We start from the raw sequence: 24,825 nt of genomic DNA, 5'->3' as shown, positions 1-24,825 counted from the left end.
ATCTAACACTGTGCCCTTCTGCTAAACAGATCTCCTGAGAATATCTTGTTATGCATAATGCTTTCTTTCACGCCTCTGTATCTGGCAGAAGAACACAAGTATCTCTCTACAAATGCTGAATATTTTTTCCTCCCATATTTTCTATTAAAAAAGAGTAAATAAAGTAGGGAATAACTAAGCTCAATACTGTAACTTGCCTTTCAAGTGGCAATATCAAAGAAAATGATTTTTTCCTATAGTAGCAACCACTTGTGCTACTTAAACCCACACAGAGAAAAAGGATCAATCTTCAGAAAGTGCTGAGGATCCCCTGCCTACAGAACAAATAGAGCAAGTACTTTGTAGATGTCCCCACATTTGGGTGTTGCAGTATTTGTGACTATTCACACACTAACTAGGTCCAGCTACCAGGTTTTACCTGAGGAGGAAGATAAACCTCAACATCATGGACAATTTTCCTGTTAACTGACAGGAAGCATATTTGTTTCTGGGAAATCACCACTGCAACACTGTTTGAACAGGATTTGAAAAGGACAGATGGAACTTGCAAAGCATGCTGAAAGCTTTGCTGGCAAAACAATAATTCTTGTGAATTAAATCCATCACTAAGTTGAAGGCTTCGTCTCCTCCAGTAAGCTCTTTGCTCACCTCGAGGTTTCTGGAAAAATTATTGAATTTGTGTACTTCTTGCTGCATCAAAATTACAGCAATTAGTGAGAATTATAATGGACAAACAATTTGCTTTGACTCCAGCGGACTTGGACCACGGCTGCAGTTATGGTAATTTAAATGGATTATCCCACGTGGAGTTTCACGTCAAATCAACCATGTCCCCAGAACGTCACCAGGCAGATGCTGCAGCAGGAGGTTAACACAGCCCATACCCCAGGCAGCAGCAGACTGCCCTGGTGATCCCCCAGCCTGGCACAGCAGGGCTCACCCTCCATGGGCACAGCTGTTCCCAACAGGAGCTGTGGGACGCCAAGTGCTTTCGGACACTCACCCCTAAGATCCATTCCTAACCACAGGGCACTTGAAAATGTGAGCCCTGAAGAGTCTGTGAGACAAGTGTATGATAATACCGCTTCCCAAGACAGCGCTATTTTTTTTCCAAAAACAAACATATTGGAACCCCCCCCAGCCTTTGCACAGCATGCTCAGATTTCAAATTAATGGTATTTGCCTTCAGCCACTGCTGGCATCACACAACACCAGGGTGTATGCAAGGCAGGGATGGGGGAGAAGGGAGAAATCTCCTGAGGAAAGATATTATACACTGGAAAACAAAATGATTAATGCACAACCTAGGTAAGAACAAACTTACCAGGAAGAAAAATTACAGAGCTACAGAATTTTCACTACGCAACAGGAAAACAGTCCCATTATTTTGTTTCCCCATCCTGTGAGGGGATGTACAGAGGGAGAACAGGCATGCCTTGAGTAATCTCCCAGACCTGCAAGAAACCAGGAGGAGCTTGGCAACATGATAGGCAACTCTAGACAGAACATCAACATCAGGAAAAGCTGGATTACATCTGAAGCCCTGCTTTAGGGGTTGGAGTGATACCCAGCAATAGGTCTAATGTATGGAGGGGAACCCTGCCCACTTCTGCTGATTTAAAGGAGATTATTTCAAGAGAAAAATCAAGTCATCAAGCAAACAAAAGGTCATAGAATTGAAAAGTACTACCAGGAAAGGAATGGAAGAACAGCGAAGGGCTGTCTGTGGTGCAGAAAGACTTTGCCATACTTAGCAAGCAGGGCACTACCAGAGTAAGCATGCAGAGAACAATGAACACAGCACTCAGCAGCAGAATGCTCCCATGGAAAGAACTAGAGAGACAAAATAAAACTTCCAAATGGCCAGAAGAGCCTGATAAAAACCCCTATATTTAGCTCATATTTATTACTGTGAGTCATCAAGGACATCCATGAAACATCAGCAGGTCTTCACAGTTGCTAGCAAAGCATTTTGAGTGATCCTTCAGAGCCCAAGGAAATCTCTGGGACAGTTTGTTTTCCAGCTGTCCTTCAGTTCCAGCAGGGCAGCCCATGGTAGACTTCACAAACACTGGCATGAATTCTCCCAACTTCAGCAGGCCCAAAACCCTGGAAAAGTCAGCGCCAGAGTGACAGGAACTGCCAAGGCCCTCCAGCTCAGAGGCCAGCACAGAGCTGCTGAAGTGAAAAGTGATGTGCACAAATCACTGTGCAACCATCTGAGTGTGATCTGTGCTCTGGTTTGGCAGGCAAGCCCAGGGCTTTGGACACAGTGAGCTGCTAAACATAATTGTTATTATTATTATACCCATGTATCCATTATTACACCCACTATAATATCTGTTACACGGGTGATGAAGGAAAACTGAGATACCAGCTAGGACAGAGAGAGGAAGGAAAGATGGAATTATGCCCCAAAATGACCTTTGTAAAATACAAATATTTTTAAAATAAAAATAGTGTTTTGCCTCCAACTTTTGAAAATGAGAGTGTAGCTTGAGAACAGGTTTTACAGCAAAATCCACCCATGCTAAATGAGGAAGGGGTTTCCTTCCCACTGTTTTCAATGGAATGGTTACAGGATCAGAGGCTGCTCTCAAAGCCTGCCAGGATTCCATCCAGAACATGGAAGCATTGGGTTGACCTCCTTGCTAACCTGCTCTTTCCTTTTCCCTTTTAATTTTTTTTTATTGATGTAAGGTCCCATCTGGATGAACTTTTGGGAAGGACATCTTGAAAAGGCACTTTCAAAAAGGAGCAAAAACGGGGATATGCAGCAGATGAATATTTTGTCACGTTGGAAGAGACAACACAGGAAACAAAGGCAGCATCACACAAGTGTGCCCTGGTAGTTCCTAGATCATGATCATCAACAGCTTTGTTCCAGCCACAAAAGGTGTGTTTTGGAGATGGCTATTTCAAGGCAGGCACCAATCATTTTTAATTGCACCAGGCTTATTTACTGACTTTGTACTTCATTTTTTCCCTTGGACAAGTACACCACTAGAAACAAGAAGAATTAAAAAGTGCTGCTTTCCTGCTGCAGTGGGTAATGCTGCATGTATTCCTAATGCCTCCTTTCAGTCCTTCTGACAAGACACATTGATGTAAGAGTAATCCAAACACACCCCGTGTCCCTTAACCACTCTGACACCGTCCTCAGTTACAGCTCAATATGTTGTGAGCCAAAAATGATGAATGCCAGAGCTATGAATGCTGAACAGGATATCTAATACTAGGAGTGAAAAGCAAAAGGCATCTGAATATGAATTGGTATTCTCAAATTAAACAGCTCTGATTTTGATAGCTAGTAAACATATTTATAATCATTCAGATGCTAAAATATGTGCTTCTAGTCCTTGGATGAATAAACACAAAAGCTGTGCCTGTTGATAAGTACTTACCCGTTCATTTCTTTAGTTGGAATACAAATCATACTTTTAACTATTTTTCTTTTTTTTCCTTTTAATTAAAGAGGCCTTAGACTCCTTCAGCAAGTCTCTATCATCGTAACACCACCACTGACTGTCAATGGTGCATGAAACCATTATATACAATTCCACTGGAGTTTTTCTCACAGAAGCATTTGACACAGAGATAAACCCTCTTCAGTGCATTTGCCACTTGGGTTGATCAATGGCCTGGTTAATTTCTTTATATATTTTTAAATGCGGATTTATTCCCAATTCAGCATTTTGTATATGTACTGTATTTTAATTACAGCCATAAATAATACCAGTTGGTGTGGTTAAAAGCATGGGGAGGGGAGGGAATAAAAATAACCAAAAAATAGAAAAACCAAAGAAAGAGGTAGTTAATCACAATTTTTAAGGGACATGTTTCAAATGGATAAATGGCAGAGCAGAAAAAAAGAAGAGACTAAGCAGCAATTTAAACCTACAAGCACTTGGGAAAAAAGATCACTTGGCAGGAACCCACCTTCCTTGGAGTCTGCACAGGCTGAATTTTACCTCCTGTGAGGTTTGGAACTGGCAGAGCTGACAAGGGAGGCAAAACACAGCAATCTAAGTATGCATTTGAACACGACAATTTATCTAAAGAATAAATTTGCAACTGCTCTTACAGCTGGTTCCAAGAGCAACACGAAGGTGAGCAGGGGAGGGAAGATGTCCCTGCATGGCCACCAGCTGCCCGGCAGCACCGACACTGCTGGCAGTGCCATCCCAGGCACGGGGCAGAGCCAGGTGATAAGAGGAGCTGGTGAGCACCCGCTGACAAAGATCTGAGAGGCAGAAAAGTGCTCTCAGCCTCAAAGGTCACAGCCCCTTCACCCAAACAGACAAACTCCAGAGGAGCTAAAATCCAGTGGTGCTTTACAGAGCAGCTGAAGGATTCTCCAAACACTGCTATGTTTCTTCACCACTCTCAAGAGAGCTGACATGATCTACCTTCCTCCTCAAGCAATTAAGGTACCTAAAACTGCCCCTAAATACCTGGCCCCATCTGAATTCCTCAGTCTTTGGAAGGTTTGTGCATGTTGCTTAGCATTATGTATTTAAGTGTGGTACTACCTGGAGGTTTCCAAGTCAGTCTCACAAATGCACACAGTATGCAAATCAATTGCTCAGGAATAAATAAAACCACTAAATTGCCTCTAAAATAATGAGATATGGAGAAATAAATATCAGTCCCTGAAAATATGGTTTAGTCCTTTCATTATTTTTTTTCCTTTGCCATATGGTTTAGGAACCTTTCATTTTTACTCCTATTACATGTTCCCCATGAACGCCATGTCCAGAAATTATCTTCAAGAAATGTAAAAAAAAAATAAAAATTCAAGCACAAAGATACTCTTAGATAGTTTTCTTTGAGAAAGTGAGAGTCATGACTAACTAAGAGATACTTGGAATAGGAACACTGATAGCTGAATAGTGTCACTAAAATTCAGGTTTTGCTACTTTTTGCCCCACACACACCACTCATGCACGTGTCTGCAGTTGAAAAGTATGTGAACACAGCTCAAAGGAGGAGAGCACTTCACAGATTTAAACTGAATATTTCAGTCCATGCACACCAAGAGCAGACCCCTCTGCCAGGAAAACTCACACCAGCCTCAGGTCTGGCCCCAAAGGGGCTCCTTCCTTTAAATAAGAGGCTCAGCAGAATCAGAGCTGATGTAGAGACAAGGATGCCTTGCAGACTGGCTCTTTTTTTCTTCAAATTGCATGATTAATATGAACATGAATGCAAAACTTCACAATCTGAATTAAAATTCAAGAGGAAGAGGGAAAATGTGACACCCTGCATTTTAAAGCATAATGTTATGCACAGACCGGACCGCTTTTACCAACCAAGCAAGACATGACATGAAGTTTAATAAATATTCAATAAAAAAGGAAGAAATATGAATTTGATGAAGTTTGCAGGCAATTAGAGCAATTTATTTCACTATTAACATGACAGACTAAATGGAAATCAGCTCTGGGTGAAAATGCAGTTTTAGTGCCCAGCATTCAGATTGCTGTGTAATTAAATAATGAAACGGGTGAGGGGCATCCATGACCAGCAAGGCAACCATCCATCAGAGCCCAGCCTGCTGCCAGCCCAGGGCACAGACAGAGTGTCAGGGGATGTGTGTGTGTGTGCCTGCCTGGCTCTAGCACTGCAGGGAGGAATTCCTTCCACTCCGCAAAAAAGCATTTCCCACATGGCCAGCTCTCACCCCTGCACTGAAAATGCCAGCTGCACTTATGGCCTACCATGTTTAGCTCAGTTTGTTTTCTTCATTAAGAAAAAGTATTAATCATGCATTAGGAAAGTCAATATTTTATCCCATTTCAAGCTGAAACTAAAAAGCCATGACATTCCTTTTCCCCATGAACACTCATTAAGAAATTAGGATTCTCGTATTTCAGATCCTCTAGAAACAAACAAACAAACAGAAAAGTCTGTGCTTAATTCACCACATGCAGCTCTTCAACCTGCCAGGAGATCTGAGGAGGAGAGGTGCATGCTGATACCTCAGAACATGAAGATTGTTCTAAATTTGAGCATATGTACTCCAGGATTTCAAGAAGAAATTCACTATTTCTGTATGTTAACCAATGCCTAAATATTTCCTTACCCCTTTGACAGCAGGTGCTGCTTTCAACAGATCCACAAGTCCATCTCAGTTGTGAAATTGCTGTTCCTGACAGACTCTCCAGCAGTCAGTTGTGTTTGACAGATTGTAGATCTGTTGATAAAATGCTTCCTTTCTAAAACAGCCACTTTGTCTAGCAGCACACACAGCCATAGATGTGCAAAACATCTGCTCTAAATTATTCCTCCTTTTGAGTAACTTCCCCCAAAAAGCTGCCTTTTTGCAAGAGAACTTTAAAAAAAGCAATCAAAACAAAGCAAAACTTAAGACATCAAATATCTCTGTTTGCAAGCTTACATCATCTACAAGATCTAAAGCAGGCAAGTTTGGAACACCTGATTTATAACAAGCTTCAAAGGAATTTCCTTTCAGGACACTGCAAAGAAAATTTTCTTCTAGTGGCTCCAGTTGGGCACCAAAAATTGCAGATACTTTTGAAAAGTTATTACTAAATTACTTTTAATTTGCAGCATACAGCTTGACTAGTCCTACAACTTCAGAGCTGGTCCATCCACTAACAGCCATCACCACGGGAACAAGGAAACAGGCACCAGCAAAAGGGAAAACATTTTCTTAGTCCTTGAAAACCAAGTTTTGCCTACCTTCCCTCAGTTGCATTTCATCCACCAACTTAGGGAACCAACTGGGACTTTGCCATACAAAAATCAATGAAATTCCATCTAAAATTAAGAACATTTTTATGGATCAGAATTTCAGTTTGAATAAAGATACCCATCTTTGTTCCAATTTTAGGAAACAAGCTTCACAGATCAATTTCAGGCTCAGTTTGAAAAGGAAGAAAGAGGGCCCTAAAAGCTTTGATCTGGTAGAGCTTGAGACAAGTATTCCGTAGTGTCAATATTCCCATTTATCTCACCATATGACTACAGATTTTCTGGAAAGAAATCAAGAACAAGAAGGAAAAAAGAAAGCTATCCCAATGAAGTCTAGCCCAATAAGTTCAATTACACCTAGGCATGTAGCAAATTCACTTATATAACAAGTAGTCAAGCCAAGTCAGTGCAACAACTCAGCTTTTGAGCAGTCACAGTGGAGCAGCATCGGCTGACATGGCTGATTTAATATTATATCTGTATATATTTTTTATATATATATATATATATATGTATGTATGTATTTAACTTTTGTATCTGCATATCCAGTGGCAAAGAACATGCACATAAACCAAAAGGCACATGTGAACAGTACACTATTTTGTATGAGCACATCAGGCAACATCCTGCCCCTACTCAAATCAGTGCAAAGCTTGTCCCAGTCCTGAGCACAGCCACAATAATCACACCCTGGCATGTGCTGCAGAGACCAGCACAGTGCAAAAGCCTCCAGCATCTCCTGAAACTAGACAGGCTCCTTACAAGGACCGCTTCAACTAAACTCACTAAAGGAGCAAGGAAAGGATTTGATGCACAGAGTCACTTGGGAAGGATCCATAATACTGATTTTAAAGTTGTGCTGAATTAAGTGCAAGAACACGAGAGGACCATCCATCCTCTGCATCTGTAGCAGTGTCTTGAGCCTGACTTGCAGCTCCACTGCCTGCCAGTTGGTGTGTGGCTCCCCTGTCAGGGCATCAGGAGGCTGCCTCAGGAAGGAGAAGCCCATAGCCGTTAATGTTTCATGGGGAATACGCATTGCTGCAGCATCGTGAGGAGTTATCGATAAGAAGAAATCAAAAAGCAGGCACAGCATCTTGAATCATCAACATTTCCCCCTCCCCACACTCCCAAGTTGAAAAGGGAGAGTTGCTCATTAAGACAAAGGCCAGGGGGCACAGGCAGGTTCTCCCACCATGCGCACACATTCCACAGTGATGGACACAAATTCCACATTGAGGACACCACACACAGCCCAGCACAATGCCATGAGCCATCACTCATGGGAGGGTCACAAAATGCTCTGTCTGCAACAGAACAACAGGAACCTGCTCTCCAGGGTCTAAACAAATCCTTCCTCTGCTTACCAAATATTTAGAAGACTACAAGGGAGCAGCACAGCAAATCTACCCACACTGCACCTTCTCATACCAACTGTGTATGAGCATAACTCATCAGAAATCTCAGGAGACACCACCCACTGCTATTAACAGAATACATCAATAACAACACCATTCTAATGCTCTTGAAATTTGCATTTCTCTGTGTGCCAGCCTGCTAGGCAGCGTTAATCACATGGTTTTGCTGGGGCATCATGTTTATAGTAGCATCTGTTGAGCTGCTAACATGTGAGACCTGATATATTTGAATTCTTTTCTGACAACCGTAACACTGAAGAGCTGATGGTGCCTCACTGGAGCCTCCATGAATTTTCAGGGACACTGTGGCTTGTGCTCTGCATGCACTCCAAGTTTCCCAGAGCCACAGGAAAAACTATGTGGACACTAAGTTTCTTTATGTGGACATTAAGTTTCTTCTTTCCACATCTCCTTAATTTTTTTTCTCTAATTTGTTCCACATACAGTTTCTGGAATGGACTCACAATTTTCTTTCCCCAGGAGATGAACACATGTGGTTTTCTTACTGATGTCCAGCTTTGCCTGTTACAATCCCACCCCTCAGAGCTGCCCCAGCACTGGGGCCATCCATGGCCACTCAGGGCAGAAATGCCTCCAAAGTGCCAGATCCTCCAGGGCCCTCTGTGGGACAGCGACGTGTGGCTGCAGTGATGTTCCCCTTTGGGAGAAGGGGGCTCCAAGGTGACATTTTGTGCAGACCAGGGCCTTGCTGATCCCTCCAGAGCAGCCCTGTGCTGTCATTATATTGCAAGAGTTCTATTGTCATTACATTGCAAGGGTTCCATATTGCTAGAGTCTCATACCTCCTTGATGTTTCTCATAGGCATCTCCTCTAGGCACTGACTCTTCCTTATCCTCACAGCAGACAACTGAATTCAGTTCCCACCAATCCACTCTTTTATAACACACCTCTTATTGGCTACAGCTGTGGCCTGTTAACGTCAGGCCTGCTCCTAATCTTTAGTAATTGGTTCAGCTGCAACTCTTTAGGGGATAAGATTACATTCTATGCCACCTTCATTTACCCATAGTGTATCCCCCTACAGCCCTGAGGTGAGGGTGCAGCCAGCTGGAGAGTGGCCACCATTTCCTCTGAGGTCCCACTGCCCTGAGCAGCTCTTTCACAGGACAAACAGAATGAAAAGGACAAGCAAGACACCTGAAGGAGATCCAGACAACTCTATCATTGCTCCCAAAGGCAGTGGAGGCTCCTGGTTGTGTCCAGACAAGGATATATCCTCACTGAGGCAGCAGTGAGCACCTGCAGGGGCTGCCCAGGAATCCACCCCAAACATAAGCATCACCTGCAAGTCTGGCAGCACCAGAGGATTCAAACTTCTCTCTCAGCATTTGGAGCTGAAAACAATTCCTGAGGGGACCCCCAGGGCAGCTTCCCAGTCAGGGATCCACCTCATTGCCCCTCAGAAGGACCAGGAGCACCTTTACAATAAAATGGCCCAATTCAGGGTCCTGGGAGCTGGAGATCACCAGGTTCCATTGCCAACCCCGCTCAGGTTGTAGAGTTTATTATGAAGAATAAACTCCCTGGTCATATATATAGATAATAAAAAAGACCTCAAGGAAAAAGAGCTAGCATGTCTTCTACAAAGGGAAATCCTGCCTTGATAACCTGGAGTCGTACAAGGTAGTCAACTGGTGTGTGAATAAAAGGGATTTTCAAAATAATTGGATTTTCAAAAAGCCTTTGACAAAGCCCATGCAAAAGATTATTCAAGAAACTAAGCTGTCACGGGCCTGAAGAAAAGTATCTTTTATGGACTAAAAGCTGGTTAGGAAGCAAAAGGGTTGGGAATCAAGCAAAGCCAGCACCAGGGTCCCCCAGGGGTACATATTTCATTCAGTACCTTCATCACAGGCCTGGAGAAGGGAGAAAGGGTAAAATCTCAGAACCTGGAGGTGAAGCTAAACCAACGGGGGGGAACTCAAATGCTGCAGCAATGGTGAGGAACACCAGCAGAAAGTCAAAAAGCAAGGAGGAGGCAGCTGAGCCTCACTAGCAAAGCTCACATGTAGGGGTAATAACCTAAACCCTGCCTATGTGACGCTGAAGTCGTGGGAGTCACAGCTTCAGATCTTGGAGTCATCACTGACAGTTATCTGAAATCACTTCCTCATTGTGCAGTGGCCTCCAAAAGAAGAGTCACCACAGAGCTGTGAATCATCTGGAGGGACACTGTGGGAAGGACAGGTGCTGCTTTGCCGCTTCACAGGTCCCTGGCACGTCCCCATCCCATGGGCACTGCCAGGCTGGGCAAGGCTGCAGCTCTAACAAAGCCAAGGAACACCATAAGGGGATGGAGCTGCCACCTTGTAGCTGCCCAAGGGTCCAGACTACCCAGTTTGTGGGCACAAAGTGAGGAGTTTGCAGCTCCAAAACATAGGTGAAGTGGATAAGCTTAAAGAAGTGCACTTTGCCAAGTGCTGCAGAACAAGAAGTAGGGGCAACTGGTAAAATTAGGAGATTGATTTAAAAGAGACAAAATAAAATTTGCACAGGAGGGGGTGAACACCAGAGACTTGCTGTTGGCACACGGCTGGGGAGGCAGGCAGGCAGTGCCAGGGGACTCAAAAGGCACTCATGGACAATAGGTAGGCAGGGACCTCACATCCCCAAAACAACTGTGGGCAGAGGGAGATGCTGTAGGAGAAGCCAGGCTGCCTCCTCCCCCTAAGCACCAGTCCCTTTTGCCATGCACAAGAGGCAAGAAGGCAAAGAGGCAGAAAATTATTCTCACTCCGCAGGCTCAGTGAATTAACACATCATGCTACATTGAAGAACCTTGTACAGTCCTTCTAAAAGCTAAATAAAATACATATATATAGTTATATTGTTTTGTTAAAGTTACAGATTTATATATTTCCATTTCAAAGACTTCCCTGCTAAACAACTCTTTCTAAAGCCCTGGAACATTTTCCAGTGTTGATGTGTGGACAGTACACTAGTGTGCTTTAAAAGACTTTTTGGTCACTGGGTAGCAGGGGGTAAAGGAAAAACAATAAGATAAGAAAGAAGAACAACATCCAAATCATTAGATTGTTCCAAATGCTCAGCTGAAAGCTCCAGCCAGGTCTTCAGTGCCTTGAGTGCTTTCCCCATCCTTGGTGTGTCAGTATAAATTATCATCAACATTAATTCTTTTGTTTCTTCCCTTTCCTAACAGATGTAGTAATCGCACATTTGGACACTGGCAATATTTCTAATTGTGTAATGGGGGCAGAGATAGAATTAATTAATGATCCAAGTTAGATAGAAAATCTGAGTTAATTTCTTACAGGTTTTTGAGGGGTTACTTATGGCTGGAGGTGCTCTTGCAGACTTCCAGCTCTGTCACAGGACGCAGTCGTGCATGCCAATGAGAAAATGGGCATCTTTGGGAAAAGAATAGGCTGGATATTGATGCACCCACTGCCACAAAAACTACTTTATTTGTGGCAACAGGCCTCAGATAGTAGCTGGAGTCAATGCAAAGCAGTACTGCCAGAAATTCAATCTCCCTGCTGGGTGCACAAATTTCAGTGTTTTTCCCCTCCCACCACTACACCCTGCTTTTCCTTGTCTGCTCACCTATCTGAATACCTCCTGCATATCAAAATACAGCAAAGAACAACCAAAAAAATCACACATGCACAAAACCAGAGAGTGTTTCAAGGAGAATCAACACAACCAAGGCCACCTCAGTCTGCAGGCAACCACAAAACTGAGATGAGCTCCAGGTCTGATGTGGATCTGATGGCCTGGACCTTTGTGGGATGAACACAGACTACACTGCTGGCTTTTACAGGTACTGTGAACTGGCACAATGCAAAGGGAAGCACAACAAATTGGAATAAAGCTTGTTCACAGTCAGCATTGGGATCACAACCCCTGTTCTACTCTGGAAGTTTTAAAACTTGTTACAATAATCCATCATAAATTACGTGTATATAAGGTTAAATGTCCAGCAAAATGAGACTATTCAGCTAATAATGCAGTCTTAGATGGAGCTGCTAAGGGCCATAAGTCTCAATGAGATGATTATGTTTCACAGCTTTTGAGATTAATAACAAGATTTACATTTCAGTATCTAGTTATTTTGGGTGGCTTCAGTGTGGGTATGAAACCTACCGACAGAAACATACTTCTCCAAAAAAGGCCTGGTCCTACCTCTGAGTCTAGTCTAAAATCTGGTCTTAGTGTCTAAATTCACTACCAATTTCTTTCTCAAATGCCTGCTGCTGTATTTTTGCACATCTTTGCAAAAACAACTACCCAAGACCTCTAGAAGAGAAGGATGCACATACATAAAATACTGCAGTGCTAATAAATGACCCCATATCTGTGGTAAAATTCATCTGGTATAACCAGGAGGAACTCAGTATGATCCCCTCTCCCTGAAGCTGCAATTGTTAATCAGTCAAGAACATTTAAACAGGTATTGGAGCTACATAAGACCAACCCAGATGCCATTTTTCCATGTCACCAAGAGAAGAAAGGATTAACTGTAATACCTGGTGCTTACACGGCCCAATCCGGCAAGGCACAACCATCACACAAGAGATGAACCCCAAGGTCTCCTCCAGCCTGCACAAGAGCAGGGAGCCTCTGGCCAAGCTGAGCTCAGCTCTGCATCCTGAAGCCAAACCAAGCTCAGCTCTGTCCTCAGCCTGAGCCCTGGGAAATAGCATTTAACCCTGCTAACACAGGGCTACTTGTGTACATTGGCCAGCAACAAACTGAATCAACTCAAACTGCACAAACCAGCTGGCCTCAGCTTCTACAAGAGATGCAAAATCCCCTGAGGCCCCTATGTATATTTTAGCATCCAACTTCTCTAGTTTGGGTCTTGAATTCCTATTTTTACTGTCATGACTGTTTTTTCAACAAGCAAAATCTGTTGACAAACACTGGGCTCGTAGCCTTGCTCAGCAAAGGACTGCATTTAAACTTCACCATGCCTCACCTTTGAGGAAAACATGACTCAGACATCAACACCACTTGTGTGGAGGGAAAACAGCTGGCTGGCTTGCTGTGACAAACATCCAGGATGCCCAGAGTTACCCTTTCACTGGATTTAACCCCTGTGCATCTGCAGCACGCAAATACCAACTCCAGCTCCCATTTCACTCTGTCTCCCATCATCAGATTTCCCCTTCTCAGTGTACACAAGGTGCTCTCTCATGCTGAGAAAAGCTTTCCAGCAAATCCACCTCGCATTCCCCAGTGACTGTGAGCAGGGTCCCCATAATTTTTGCCCAGAACTGCACCCACACCACCCCTGGCATTTGGATAAAAGTGGTTTGTCAATTTAGTGCTGGAAGAAATTCCCTGTTTGAAGTATGCAGTGTCACATGATGGACAGGAACAGAGCAACAAGTCTATCTTGACAAAAACAGGGCAATTTTTAGGTGTTAGGAACAAATTCAGACCCAGATGGTTTATTTTTAAAAATACCTGTAAAAAATTAATTTTTTATTCAGTATTCCAGCTTGGCCTCTCTCTAATGAAGAGCAGGATATTTTTCTTTTTGGTTTGAAAGTGGATGTTGATGTTTAACAGGTTGTATAGCTGCAGGCATTATTATTTTTCAAGCTAGCAACAGCTTGAATGTGCTTTCTTTAACTGTAGCATTCCAGAACCTCCTAGATCTAACCTTATATACCAAGACAAAAGCTCTGTGTCTTTGCATTAACTCCAAGTTACAACTGCTGAGGATCTACAGAGTTAAGGAGTATTAAAAATTAAGGTTACCATGTCATCTGGTCTAATTAGGTTTGTTGCCTCTTTATAATTAGGTCCCCTGCAAAACACATTTGGTTATTTAATTTTTTTTTCTTTTTAATCATCCCTTCATTTACACTACACCCATCTACACATAAGGCGTGGGCTTGTCCAAACATGTGTGTAAAGGTGATATTTATATTGTCAGAATTTAACACATCACAGCCAGGATCTCACTGATCCTGAGGTACTTGCCACTGAGGAGGTGGCTGCACAATGAGCACTGAGTTATCTTAGGAAAAGCAGACAAATGCTGGCAGAAACGACATACTAGATACCTCTCCAAGCTGGAAAAGACAAATACACAGCTACAGATTGAGCAAGACTCGACTGAAGGCATCAGACCTCTAAGGAACAGCTGTAAAACACAAGGCTGAAGTGGGAAAACTTCTAATGCAAACAAAAAGAACAAATCTGGAGCTAACCTGATTTTAAACCCCCCTGAGTCACCTGAGAAAACTGAACAGGGTTATGTTTGCACACTTCACTCCAGGCAGCACTGTCAGGACACGAGCAGCCACTAAGATTTACCTCCTTAAACCCTGCAAGATTCATCCCACTAAAGCCCATTTAGCCAAAGCAAAACAAGCAAATTTTTAAGAGTAATGAGCACTCTTTCAAACCCTCACCCAAGCCTGTCCTTCAGGTTTACTGCTGCATTCCTCTCCATCACTCTTAGCGTGCCTGCTGGTAGGAAATGGAAAGCGAGCAGTCAGCTAAATCAAGAGCTACCTGTCGTTGTGGAGCTCAATGGCACTGCCTGTCACACAAAATGGGGGACACAAGACACATCTCCATGGCCATCCTTCAGCCCAGCAGATGCCAAAGGCAGCAGATGGCTGGAAGGATGGCGTCTCAATTCGCTTTTGATCACGGATGTGGGCTGGGAGGAACAGCCATGCCCAGGCTCTCCTGCCATCAGATGGGGGAGCTTTGAACACTGCCTGCTTTGACAGCCCTCATCTCTCTCTCTCTCTCTCCCCTCCAAAGGACGTGAAAAGATGGATTAAGACAGACCTGGTGCCAAGCTTGATAATGCAATTCTAATGACATACGCTAGAAATCAATGCTCCTCCCGTGCCCTGCCATTTCCCTGGGCTTGCCATCAGAGTGGGAAGCAGATACTCAATACTTGATACAGATTACTTCTGAATGCCAAAACATATTAACAACTATATTCTGTTGGTGTAGGCTACCCACACAGTTTCTGGTGTTTGTTATAAAAAATACAACCATTGTGTTAAAGACAAAACAGAAAGGGAAAAAATCCAACAAAAAACCCAAACAGCCTGCTGAACTCCACAGTCCATTGTTAAGTTCAAGTGTTTTATCCAGAGGCCTGCCACAATCATAGAAGACATCAAGGACTTTGTGGCTGGCCTGAATGAACTTGTTAGTCCCTTTATTTCAGCACATGTAATTTGTTCTCCCTCTCAGTCATGCCTCTTCCTACATGACATGCTTTGTCTCTCTTCTAAGAACAAGACAGAAGGGTTTTTCTTTGAAAGAATGCTGCTGCCAGCCCTAAGGACAGCTCATCTACCCTCTGGGGACCAATACATCAGAGAGGGGATGAAAGGAATGTAAATTTTCCTTAACCTATCATCCCCTCTGATTCCACAAATCCAGAAAGTGCAAACCTTTTCATTTCTCTGTTAATTTGGGGATAGAGCCACAGGAGTCCATCAGATAAAAGCAAAGGCAGTTTCTCCAAACAGGACACCAACTCCCATTCCAGCACGAGGGCCACATCAGGAGAACTTCACACTCACTGGGTTTTGAGACCACTACTGAGTCAAAACCACAGACAAGTGCATGTGCACAATGTTACAATTCACACAGAACTGAATTAACCCATCTAAAATGTTAATTCAAAGAGAAGTAGTGGGCAAGGAGGGAAGCTGCTGGTGCTGCTAAGTCCTCCCACAAAACTATTTTGTAGCGAAGATTAGTACCAATAAATTATATACACCAACAGGAAAGAGATGTGGAACATGGCAAGAAGAAGAAGAAGAAGAAGATCAGCACTACTGACAGCAGGAACTAGAGAAAACCCACTGGCAAAAAGAGCAGCTTGGCTTCTGCAGCTTACCCTCTGCTTTACATAAAATGCCACCTTCAATAATAGTTAAACATTTCTGGTTCCACATCTATACACATACCTGGGTAGGCACAGGTAGCTTTTTCAACTATCCAATAAACTGAGGCAGGAAAAAGAAAATAAATATGCCAGGAATGGGGATGTTTTTTATATATATAATAAATGTGCTTTCGCAAAGGATATTTATGTCTGGCAGAAGGGAGGCATTGCAGAAACTGAGAGTGACTTCACTGACAGAAGCAGAAGAAAAGTGCCTCAACATTCAGCCTCTTGTCATTACATCCCATTAAGCCAACCTAGCAAGTGGAAATGTAACAGCAAAGGTGTGGCTTGGTACACACATTTTATTTTCCTTGGTTCTATATATTCATATACAGCTAAGATTATAAGGAAGATCATTCTTTAGCATTTCTTAACATTTTCACAAGGAAAATGAGACTCTCTTTTGAAATAGTTTTAGCTGATCAGTATTAGTGGGAGAGGGAAGGAGAGGTTCTCAACAGGACTTTGCATTTCCAGTTTTCCTTTGAAAATCTGACATGTGAACCACCACTCATCTGGTTGCCAGGAAGTAAAGGTTCTGTATGAAATGGTGCAGCTGTAGGATTACTGTGTAAAAACTCTACAGCAATTCCTTGTAAATAACAAAAAGCCAACACCACTGTGCTCCACAACTGTTGGCATACTCTGACTATTTATGGAGGCATTCATCTACAGATTCTGCCATTCTTTATGGAAAGGGGAGGGTTGCAAGTCTGAAAAGGAAAGATCTTTCATTCATAACTAACTCTGCATGCCTGGAATACTTCAGCCCCACTGTGGGACACATTTCTGACGGCTTTTCTCTTATGCTGATTCAAGTCATTGCATCCTTGGGCCTCATTAACTCCATCAAACTGCCAAACAGACATGGCAGGAAGGCAGGCCCAAAATGTGTTTGGGATCTCAAGGTGTAAAGATTCACACAATCCAGTCAGCTTCAACAGGAGCTGGCCACACAGACCCTCTGGAAATGCCAGACTATGCCACTTGACCCTGTTAGGGGGGAAAACAGAAGTCCTATCTGGAAATATAAGACAAGCATAAACCCCAACTCCATATGAGGGATCCTGCTATCACCTTATAATTATTTAATCTTCTTCACATCTTCTCTCATTTAAGCATTCAACTCACAAAATACCCCAGTAGGTGAAACAACGAACAATAACCATAATCATAATAATAAATACTGAGAGTAATTCCATGAAATCTGAAAGACATTAGGCCCACCATCCACCAACTTCCAGCCCAGAGCTCAAAAGCACCAATAAATAATGTCTGAAGGCCATTCTCTAGACACATCTCTCATGATAATGGCATCTGCTACTTGGCCTGAACATGCACAGATATTCCCCGTGGGCAAAGCCCCTAGGAGAGGAAAGGGGGGGGGGTTGACAACACCCTAAACTGCAGAACTAGAACTGCAATTCCTGGTCAAACTATAAACCAGACAAGGTGATCACTGACAAGCTCAAGGTTTATATTTATTGTCACTAAATCCCAACCACACTGACACAGAGGGCTGAGGCTCCTGGCACTAGGGGTGGCCATCCCTCTGCACCTGTTTTCTGCTTTCCTTTTTTTCCCCTCCTGAGTTATCAGCTCTTTGTAAAGGCCTCTAGTCCATTATTAATTGTTTGCCCTGCATCAACTTCATCTCCATTTAGAGACTGGAAGATAGATCACACAACTGGAATAAAAGTTTTGTCCGTAAATCCTGCAGGCAGAAGGAGTCACTTCTCTGTCATCCTGATTTTTTAAGATTTTCTAAGCCTTCTGATGTTTACATTCTTGTAACAAAGTTTCTCACACGCTTTCTGTAAATAACTCATTGTTTTGCATTCTTTTATAGAAGAGAAAATTAGACTGTTTGTCCAGTGTCATTGGAGAGGTGGCACCTTGACCCTCCAATCCACTGTCACTTTTAAACATCTATAAATGTTAGTCAGAAAATAAATTTCCCTTTTTTGCCTTGAGAACAGCAGTGTGCGTGCATCACGTTAATTTATGTCCTGTAGTGATACTTCTCTCAGACCCCTTCCCTCACCCAAAATTCATTATGAAAACAAAGACAGAATGGTAAATACTTGAAAAATTGATCTTTAAACACTTACAAAAAATATAACAAAGATATCTTGGAATGTTAGACTTAAACCCAGTTGCCCATGCAAGCACACACATGCAGACCTCAGAGCTTGTATCACATTCATGGCATGCAGCATAACCACCAGGGAAAGCTTTATTAGATGAAAATAAACCTGTTGTAAGAGATTTCCATGCAATTATTCTGCTGCCATTGTCCTGGGCAGGCACTGATGCAGCTTTTCAAATTAATATGCTTCGTTTTCCGAGCAGGAGATCAGAATGAGGGAATTCTAGGGGGAACTCAATTACCAAAGAAAATGATTGCTTGAGCATTCAAGAAATTGGAACTACATCTAATTGTGAATAGTAGATTATTATCCGGATTATGGACGGCAGTTTGAAATCAATTCAGACACAGAGCTGTGTCTGCCTCCAGGATGGTATCTGCAAGATTTGTAGGGCTCCTCTCCAGCTCAGAGGGGCTCTCAAACACAAAACTGAACTAGCAGTGTGGGTTTGTCAGCTTCCAGGCAGGAATGCAAAAAGCCTCTATCCCTGCTGGGAAGTTAAAAAGCAGAGAACAACAACAACAAAATCACCAAGGGGGCTTCCCTGGAATTTGTTCCTTTGCTATTCTGTATTCCTTTGGTGTGGATGAACATCAGCATGTTCCTGCCTGGTTGGCTGTCCTAATGCTTGAAGATTGCGTTCAGGTGGTGGCTGCACATCAGGAGTGCAAGGTGGAGGCACCCTCCTGCCTTTGAGCTCTGCTAGAGCACAGAGATGAGCTTAACTGGTGAAACAGGAGGGCAAGAAAAACAGGGCTTAGGCCCAAGAAGTTTTGATTCTTCAGAAATCAAACCAGGACATTTTCTTAAGGGAAACAGATCTGATGATTTTGCTCGAATTCTCTCTGACTATAAGCAAGCACAACAGGAGGAAAGAAGATTACAGCATTGAAGAAGCATTTGAGAATTACAAGAAACATGAAAGTATATGGGATCTATAGGATGCACACTGAGTAAATATCTGACAGAAATGATGCACAAAGTACACCTTGAAGAGTGGCATCAAAATGGTACAAAGACTAGAGGAATTGTTGGGAAAGGTGCTGGAGTTCAGCCAGAGGGAATAAGGCTGTAACAGCAGAGAGGCAGCATGGACAATTCAAGACCCACAGGCACTTATGTGCACATTTCACACAAGAAATGGCACCAAACAAAAACCAGTAAAAAACAACCCAGGAAATTAGAAATTGATTGGAGGAGTAAATTTGCTGCACAAGAGAGCATGGTGAGAAAGCAAAGACAAAATCACAAGAAAGAAGTGAAGAAGCAAGGGCTGTTTGGAGGTTTTTTGTTTGTTTTGAGGACGTTGTTTGGGGGTTTTTTGGTTTTGTTCTGGTTTGGAGATTTTGTCGTTGCGGAGGTTTTTTGGTATTATTATATTAGCTCAACTGGCTAGGTTTTGTTGATTTTTTCCTGAAAATACCATGAGGCAACTGGGCAGTTTTGCAAGCAGGGTGTTTGCAGAAGTGGAGAAAGACCTGTGTTAGTGCCTGGTCTAACAGGGAGCCACAGAATTTCCCTCCCAGAGATGGTTTCAAGCAGAAAGAAGCTGAGCTATAGGTGTGCAGAGTAAACACTGAGCCCACACTCTGCAGGTAGACTCAGGAACTTAACTTATTTGGATTTAGAAAGTAAAGTTTAACAGGGCATTTAGTTGTTTCCTACATATAATTACCAAAGAGAGAGAATAAATTTCCACCAAACAAAGAAATAAAACCCCCCAAACTGAATCGGTCAAATACAATGCTGGCACCAGAGTGAGAGCAATGTAGGCAACAAGGAGACTCAGACTGGCAAGGAGAGTTTCGTAACCCAGAGCAAGAAGGAAACCAAAAGTGTGGCAGCCTAGCACTCTAGAGCAAGGCACAGTAAATTTTGCAGAAAGGATTACACAAACAACAGTTTGCTAGAACTGAGGAGAAATCTGCACAGCCTTCTGCTCCCCATCAGGTGACAGCTCATATTTTTCCAAATAGAAACACTTCTACCACCACCCTCCCAGTGTTGTTCAAAGAAAATGCAATGTTGCCTCGTAATGTGGAAACCCTCAATTCACTGCTGATGCTGATGGTCCTTAAACATTCCTTCAGAATAACCTTTCCTACACCACACTTCCCCATCCATAGCCAGGAGTTCACTCCCAGCAGGTCAAGGTGCAAATACACTTCAGGACAGAGTCACTGACCCTTGCAGCTGGCAGGCAGTGAAACACCACACAGCTGCTCACTCACTCTGCCCACAGTGGGATGGCACAGAGAATTGGGGGGAAAAAAAGTAAAATTCACAGGCTGAGATAAAGACAGTTTAATAGGACCCAGGAAAAAAACAAACAAACAAAACAAAACAAATGTTGCACAATGCAGTTGTCCAGCACCTGCTGACCAAAGCCCAAGCAGCTTTCCTCCTGATTTATGTACTTTTTATCCCATATGGTGTGGGATATCCCTTGGGTCAGCTGTCCTGCCTCCTTCCAGCTCCATGTTCCTCCCATGCAGCATGAGCAGCTGAAAAGGCCATGACTTCATGTAGGAGCTGCTCAGCAACAACTAAAATGTCAGTTTTGGGATGAGTTACTCTCACCCTAAATCCAAAACACAGCCCTGCACCAGCAACTAAGCTGATGAACCCCATCCCAGCTGAAAGCAGGACACTCACCCTTTCCAGAGACACTTTCCAGACTTGCCTCAGTAGCACCACGACAATTTGTCAGTAACTCACTCCACCAGCCTTTAAAACCCTTCAGAGGGAGCTCCATTCCTTTTACACCCCTATAAAAGGTGAGTTGTGACCAAGCACATTTTGAATGCACTCAGACTCCAGGTGCTTTGGCCAAACCATTTCAGCTCTATGGCTTCCTGACACAGAACTGGTGTTATTCACATGTTCTGAAGGTTACTGCACTGCCTGCCATTTCTCACTGCAGAGGAAAATTACTTGAGCCTTGAGACTTCAAACTGAGCGCCTGTTCTCCAGAAGGAGAGAAAAACCTGTCCATGAAGGTATTCCATAGCAAATGTGCAGTTTGAGGTTGGTTTCATTTGCTGGGGTGCATTTTCTATTAAATTGCTGATAGATAGCAAAGCTAGAGACCAGAAAAAGGATTCCTCAAGTTCTGCTTTCATTTCTACCACTGCCCCCAGTTTCATCAGCCACAAAAGGAAGAAATAAGGCTTCCACTGGATGCATAACCAGCTGAGTGACTTCGGAGCAATCCCACCAACATGCCTCTTTTTACTCCACATTTAATTTTTAAAAAGTAATAAATGTGCCATTGTCTGGCTGGAGCTTAAGGGGAACACAAAGGAACTCATTGGCAATAAAGTGCCAGCTGCTTCCCCGTGGCTAAGTTTATCACAATTTAACAACAAGCACTTTTTTATATAATTTATGGCATGTCTGTGTTAATTCTCTTCAGGTAGTACCTCCTGAAGTAGACATTTCTAGTCCTTGTGCACAGAAACATAAGGAGGAAATGCTGTTTACCAAAAAGTTACAATATATATGTATTTATATATGGATGTATATGTAGATTAATATGTGCAAATCAATACATGTGCAAAGCATGTATGCATAAACATATAAATATATATGCATACACAACAAATATACATACAAGAAATATAAATAATAATGTAAAATATAAATATATTGGTAATAAAAAGAGAAAAGGCAGAGTCTGGTAGACCAGTACTGGGATGGAGGGCATTTGCTGTGGGTGGGAGTCACAGACATCACATCACAACAGCTGACCATGGAAGAGAAACTTGTGGATCAAAAAGAGTGGCCTTTGAATCCATGTCTTAGCTGAGCACATGGTTCAGCAAGAGTTAATTCCCACAGGGCTCAGCTGGATTTGCAAACACTCCCAGAGCTGAGCAGCAGCCCAAGTGCATTCCTGAGCAAGAAAGGCAGAAGATCCATTATGGGAAGGTTAATAAGAGGTTTGAGGCAGATATAAATACGGGATGCCACAGTCAGACATCCCCGAGGCTTCCAGCATCCATTGTCACTGTCTTGGCCAGCCATGTTACAAGGGTTTATGCAACAGCTTACACTGAGCTCCCCTGACAGCTACAATTGCTCAGGAATTACAGAATTAGAAGCTGGAGTTAAGGCCTGTTACACGGTGATCATCTCATGACCAGAGCAAAACTGCAGCTGCCACAGGTGCTAGCCTACACAAGTTGCTTATTTTTAATTTCCATCCTGTTACATTATTACTAAACACTGCAGAACTCCACATCCCACATGCAACATTTCCATTTGGCTCTACCCAGGGTTTGCTTTTCAGCCTCTCCTACTGAGTTATGTTGGGACAGTACATTGAATTTCAGTTTTGACTTAGACCCAGAAGCACAGACCACAACACTTGGGGACAAGCACATCTTCTCCAGGGGAGAGGAAGAATGGGGATGCCATCAATTGAGGCTGCTACCTCCTCAAGAGAAGTCCTCAAACCACAGCAGGTGGAAGCTTAAACTCTACTTTCAAGTCATATAAGCTTTTGCCTCTCTTTTGCCTCCTAGCAAGTTGTCTTCACAACTTCAAAATTGCTCTACCCTCCAAAATGACTTGATCCAGGCTCTTACTCTTCTTGTACTCATAGACATTAATCAGGGGCAGGAGGTTTGCAGTGTGGGCTCCACAAACACAGAAAATACCACTCCACAGTGCTCTGTGACCCTTCTTACTTTCTCTGGTGACTGCAGTGGGTCAGCAGCGGGCAAAACGTACACAGGTTATGAAGAAAATACAAAGGAAGGACTACCAAGTAGTCAACATCATTTTTTATGGCACTGATGGGTAATAGAAGGAGCTGCATCCTCCAGAAACAAATTAAGTGGCACCTGTTAAAAGCAGTGTAATTTTTTCCCCAAGTTTAGCAATCCTGAGCAGCTGCGCTCAGTTTTTGTGGTGTTCCACAGCGCAGCACAAGTGAAGGAGCTCTGCCTCGTCTCACCGCAGCTGACAGAGCAGCAGAATTAATGCACTGAAGGAACTGCAATCTCCAGGATGCCATGAAACTCCTGGTTCCCAGACTATAAACACTGTAAGCCCTCCGAGTGTCCCTAAGATGGAACAAGACCCAGGATTTGGTTCCAAAGTCACGGTTAATGACAGCACGTCTCGGGAGCGATATTAAACTGCAAACCTTGCTGGGAGAGGCAGTGTCTCACTATTAGAGCTCAGGGTGAAGCCTGTGGCCGTATTATCTTTTACGTCAGCTTCACAGGTTTAACACTTTCCTCCAAGCCTCTGGTATTCTGTCTCTGAGAGATACAGGGGATTTAATAGACTTAAATGCGATACAGGCTGGCAAAAATCTTATAATCCTTTTTTTCCTAAATAAAAGGAAACTATCTAATAAATAACAGAACCCTGGCATAAATCTTTGAGGAAGATGCTAAAAATTCCAGGTAATTTCCACAGAAATAGACTTCCACATAACAGCACACATCTATACATAATATTTCTTTACCTTATTTAAATGTATCCCTCTAAAGAGATTCCAAACCCAAGCTTACAAATCCTCTGCATTAAAACATTAACTGACTTCAAAATTTTTATTTAACTAGCAGATGATTCAGGAGTTTTATCAGGGTGAGTGGAGTGGAACAGGAACCATGTGGATTCCAACAAGATGAAAGAAAACCAAGAGAAATAACTGATTCTTACTAATGCTTGAAAAATGGTATGGACCATGGCTCATGCATGAAGGGCTAGCTCTTCAGTTGGCTGCTTGTTCACCCCCATTTTTCAGTCCTCCCACTCCACCTAATTTAACTAGCAACTTTTATAAATTGGCCAATAAATTATTGTAAAAAGGAGAATATACCTCCTGTCTCAATAAATGATAGCTGAAAATTTCCTAATGGGCCTGGTACGTGGGAAGAGGCTAACTTTGTACAACGTGCTGCATGGTTTGTTATCCACAGCTTCTGCATCTCAGGGAGAGCCCAATGGGCAAATATAGCCCAAAAAATAATGGGAATGTACATGGTTGTTCTATCTCCCCCAACACTCTTGAGAGTATGTGAAAATTAATCTTGCAAATGCTTTCACACAAGTTACCTTGTGTGTGAAAGCACATGAGTTCCTGAAAGGAATACATTAACCAAACTGAGAAAAGTCTTTCGTAAGTAAGAAAGACTAAGAGAACAGAAGTGCTGGAAATTAGCTGCCTTTATTTTATCAGCAGACCAGATACCACTCCACATGACTTAGCAGCAGTAGAGCCCCTCCAAAAGCCCTGCCTTTTTCCACATCATTAATATCCCTCACGTCACGTGCCAACGCACCGTGACCATCGCAAGATAAACAACGTTAATGCAACGCAGCAGTCACATTTAAAATACACATTTATTGTCAGATCAGCCCCACTCCCTGCTCGAGTCACAATCTAATCTGCCACAGCAGCTGCAGACAGTGCAAATGCCACAGGAGCCAAAGTGGAGCGTGTCACAGGGCACTGACTTTTAGACTTACAACAGGCGCAGACATTGAAAAGTTTGCTGGAAGGTGGTCAGAGACATTTGTGTGATTGCTGCAAGGTACAGCTCCTCTGATTACATCGCCAATCCCACACTCACCGCATTAAAACCTCCCATTTGCAACTAG

General features: G+C 42.9%; 1 protein-coding gene across 1 annotated transcript in view; it reads right to left on the bottom strand.

The window, feature by feature from the left end:
- Nucleotides 1-6,751, bottom strand: part of ERBB4 (erb-b2 receptor tyrosine kinase 4) — a 465,169-nt gene extending 458,418 nt beyond the window's left edge. The window contains exon 1 of the mRNA XM_054278524.1: nucleotides 6,706-6,751. Coding sequence (XP_054134499.1) covers nucleotides 6,706-6,721 — 16 coding nt within the window. The 5' untranslated portion in view covers nucleotides 6,722-6,751. The remainder of the gene's footprint in view (nucleotides 1-6,705) is intronic.
- Between the last annotated feature and the right edge of the window lie 18,074 nt (nucleotides 6,752-24,825).

Source organism: Melozone crissalis, unplaced genomic scaffold, assembly GCF_028551555.1.
Source record: "Melozone crissalis strain CALT ecotype California unplaced genomic scaffold, PUWL_Pcris_2 ptg000023l_1, whole genome shotgun sequence".
Classification (NCBI taxonomy): domain Eukaryota; kingdom Metazoa; phylum Chordata; class Aves; order Passeriformes; family Passerellidae; genus Melozone; species Melozone crissalis.
This window is presented reverse-complemented; position numbering and strand designations above follow the sequence as displayed.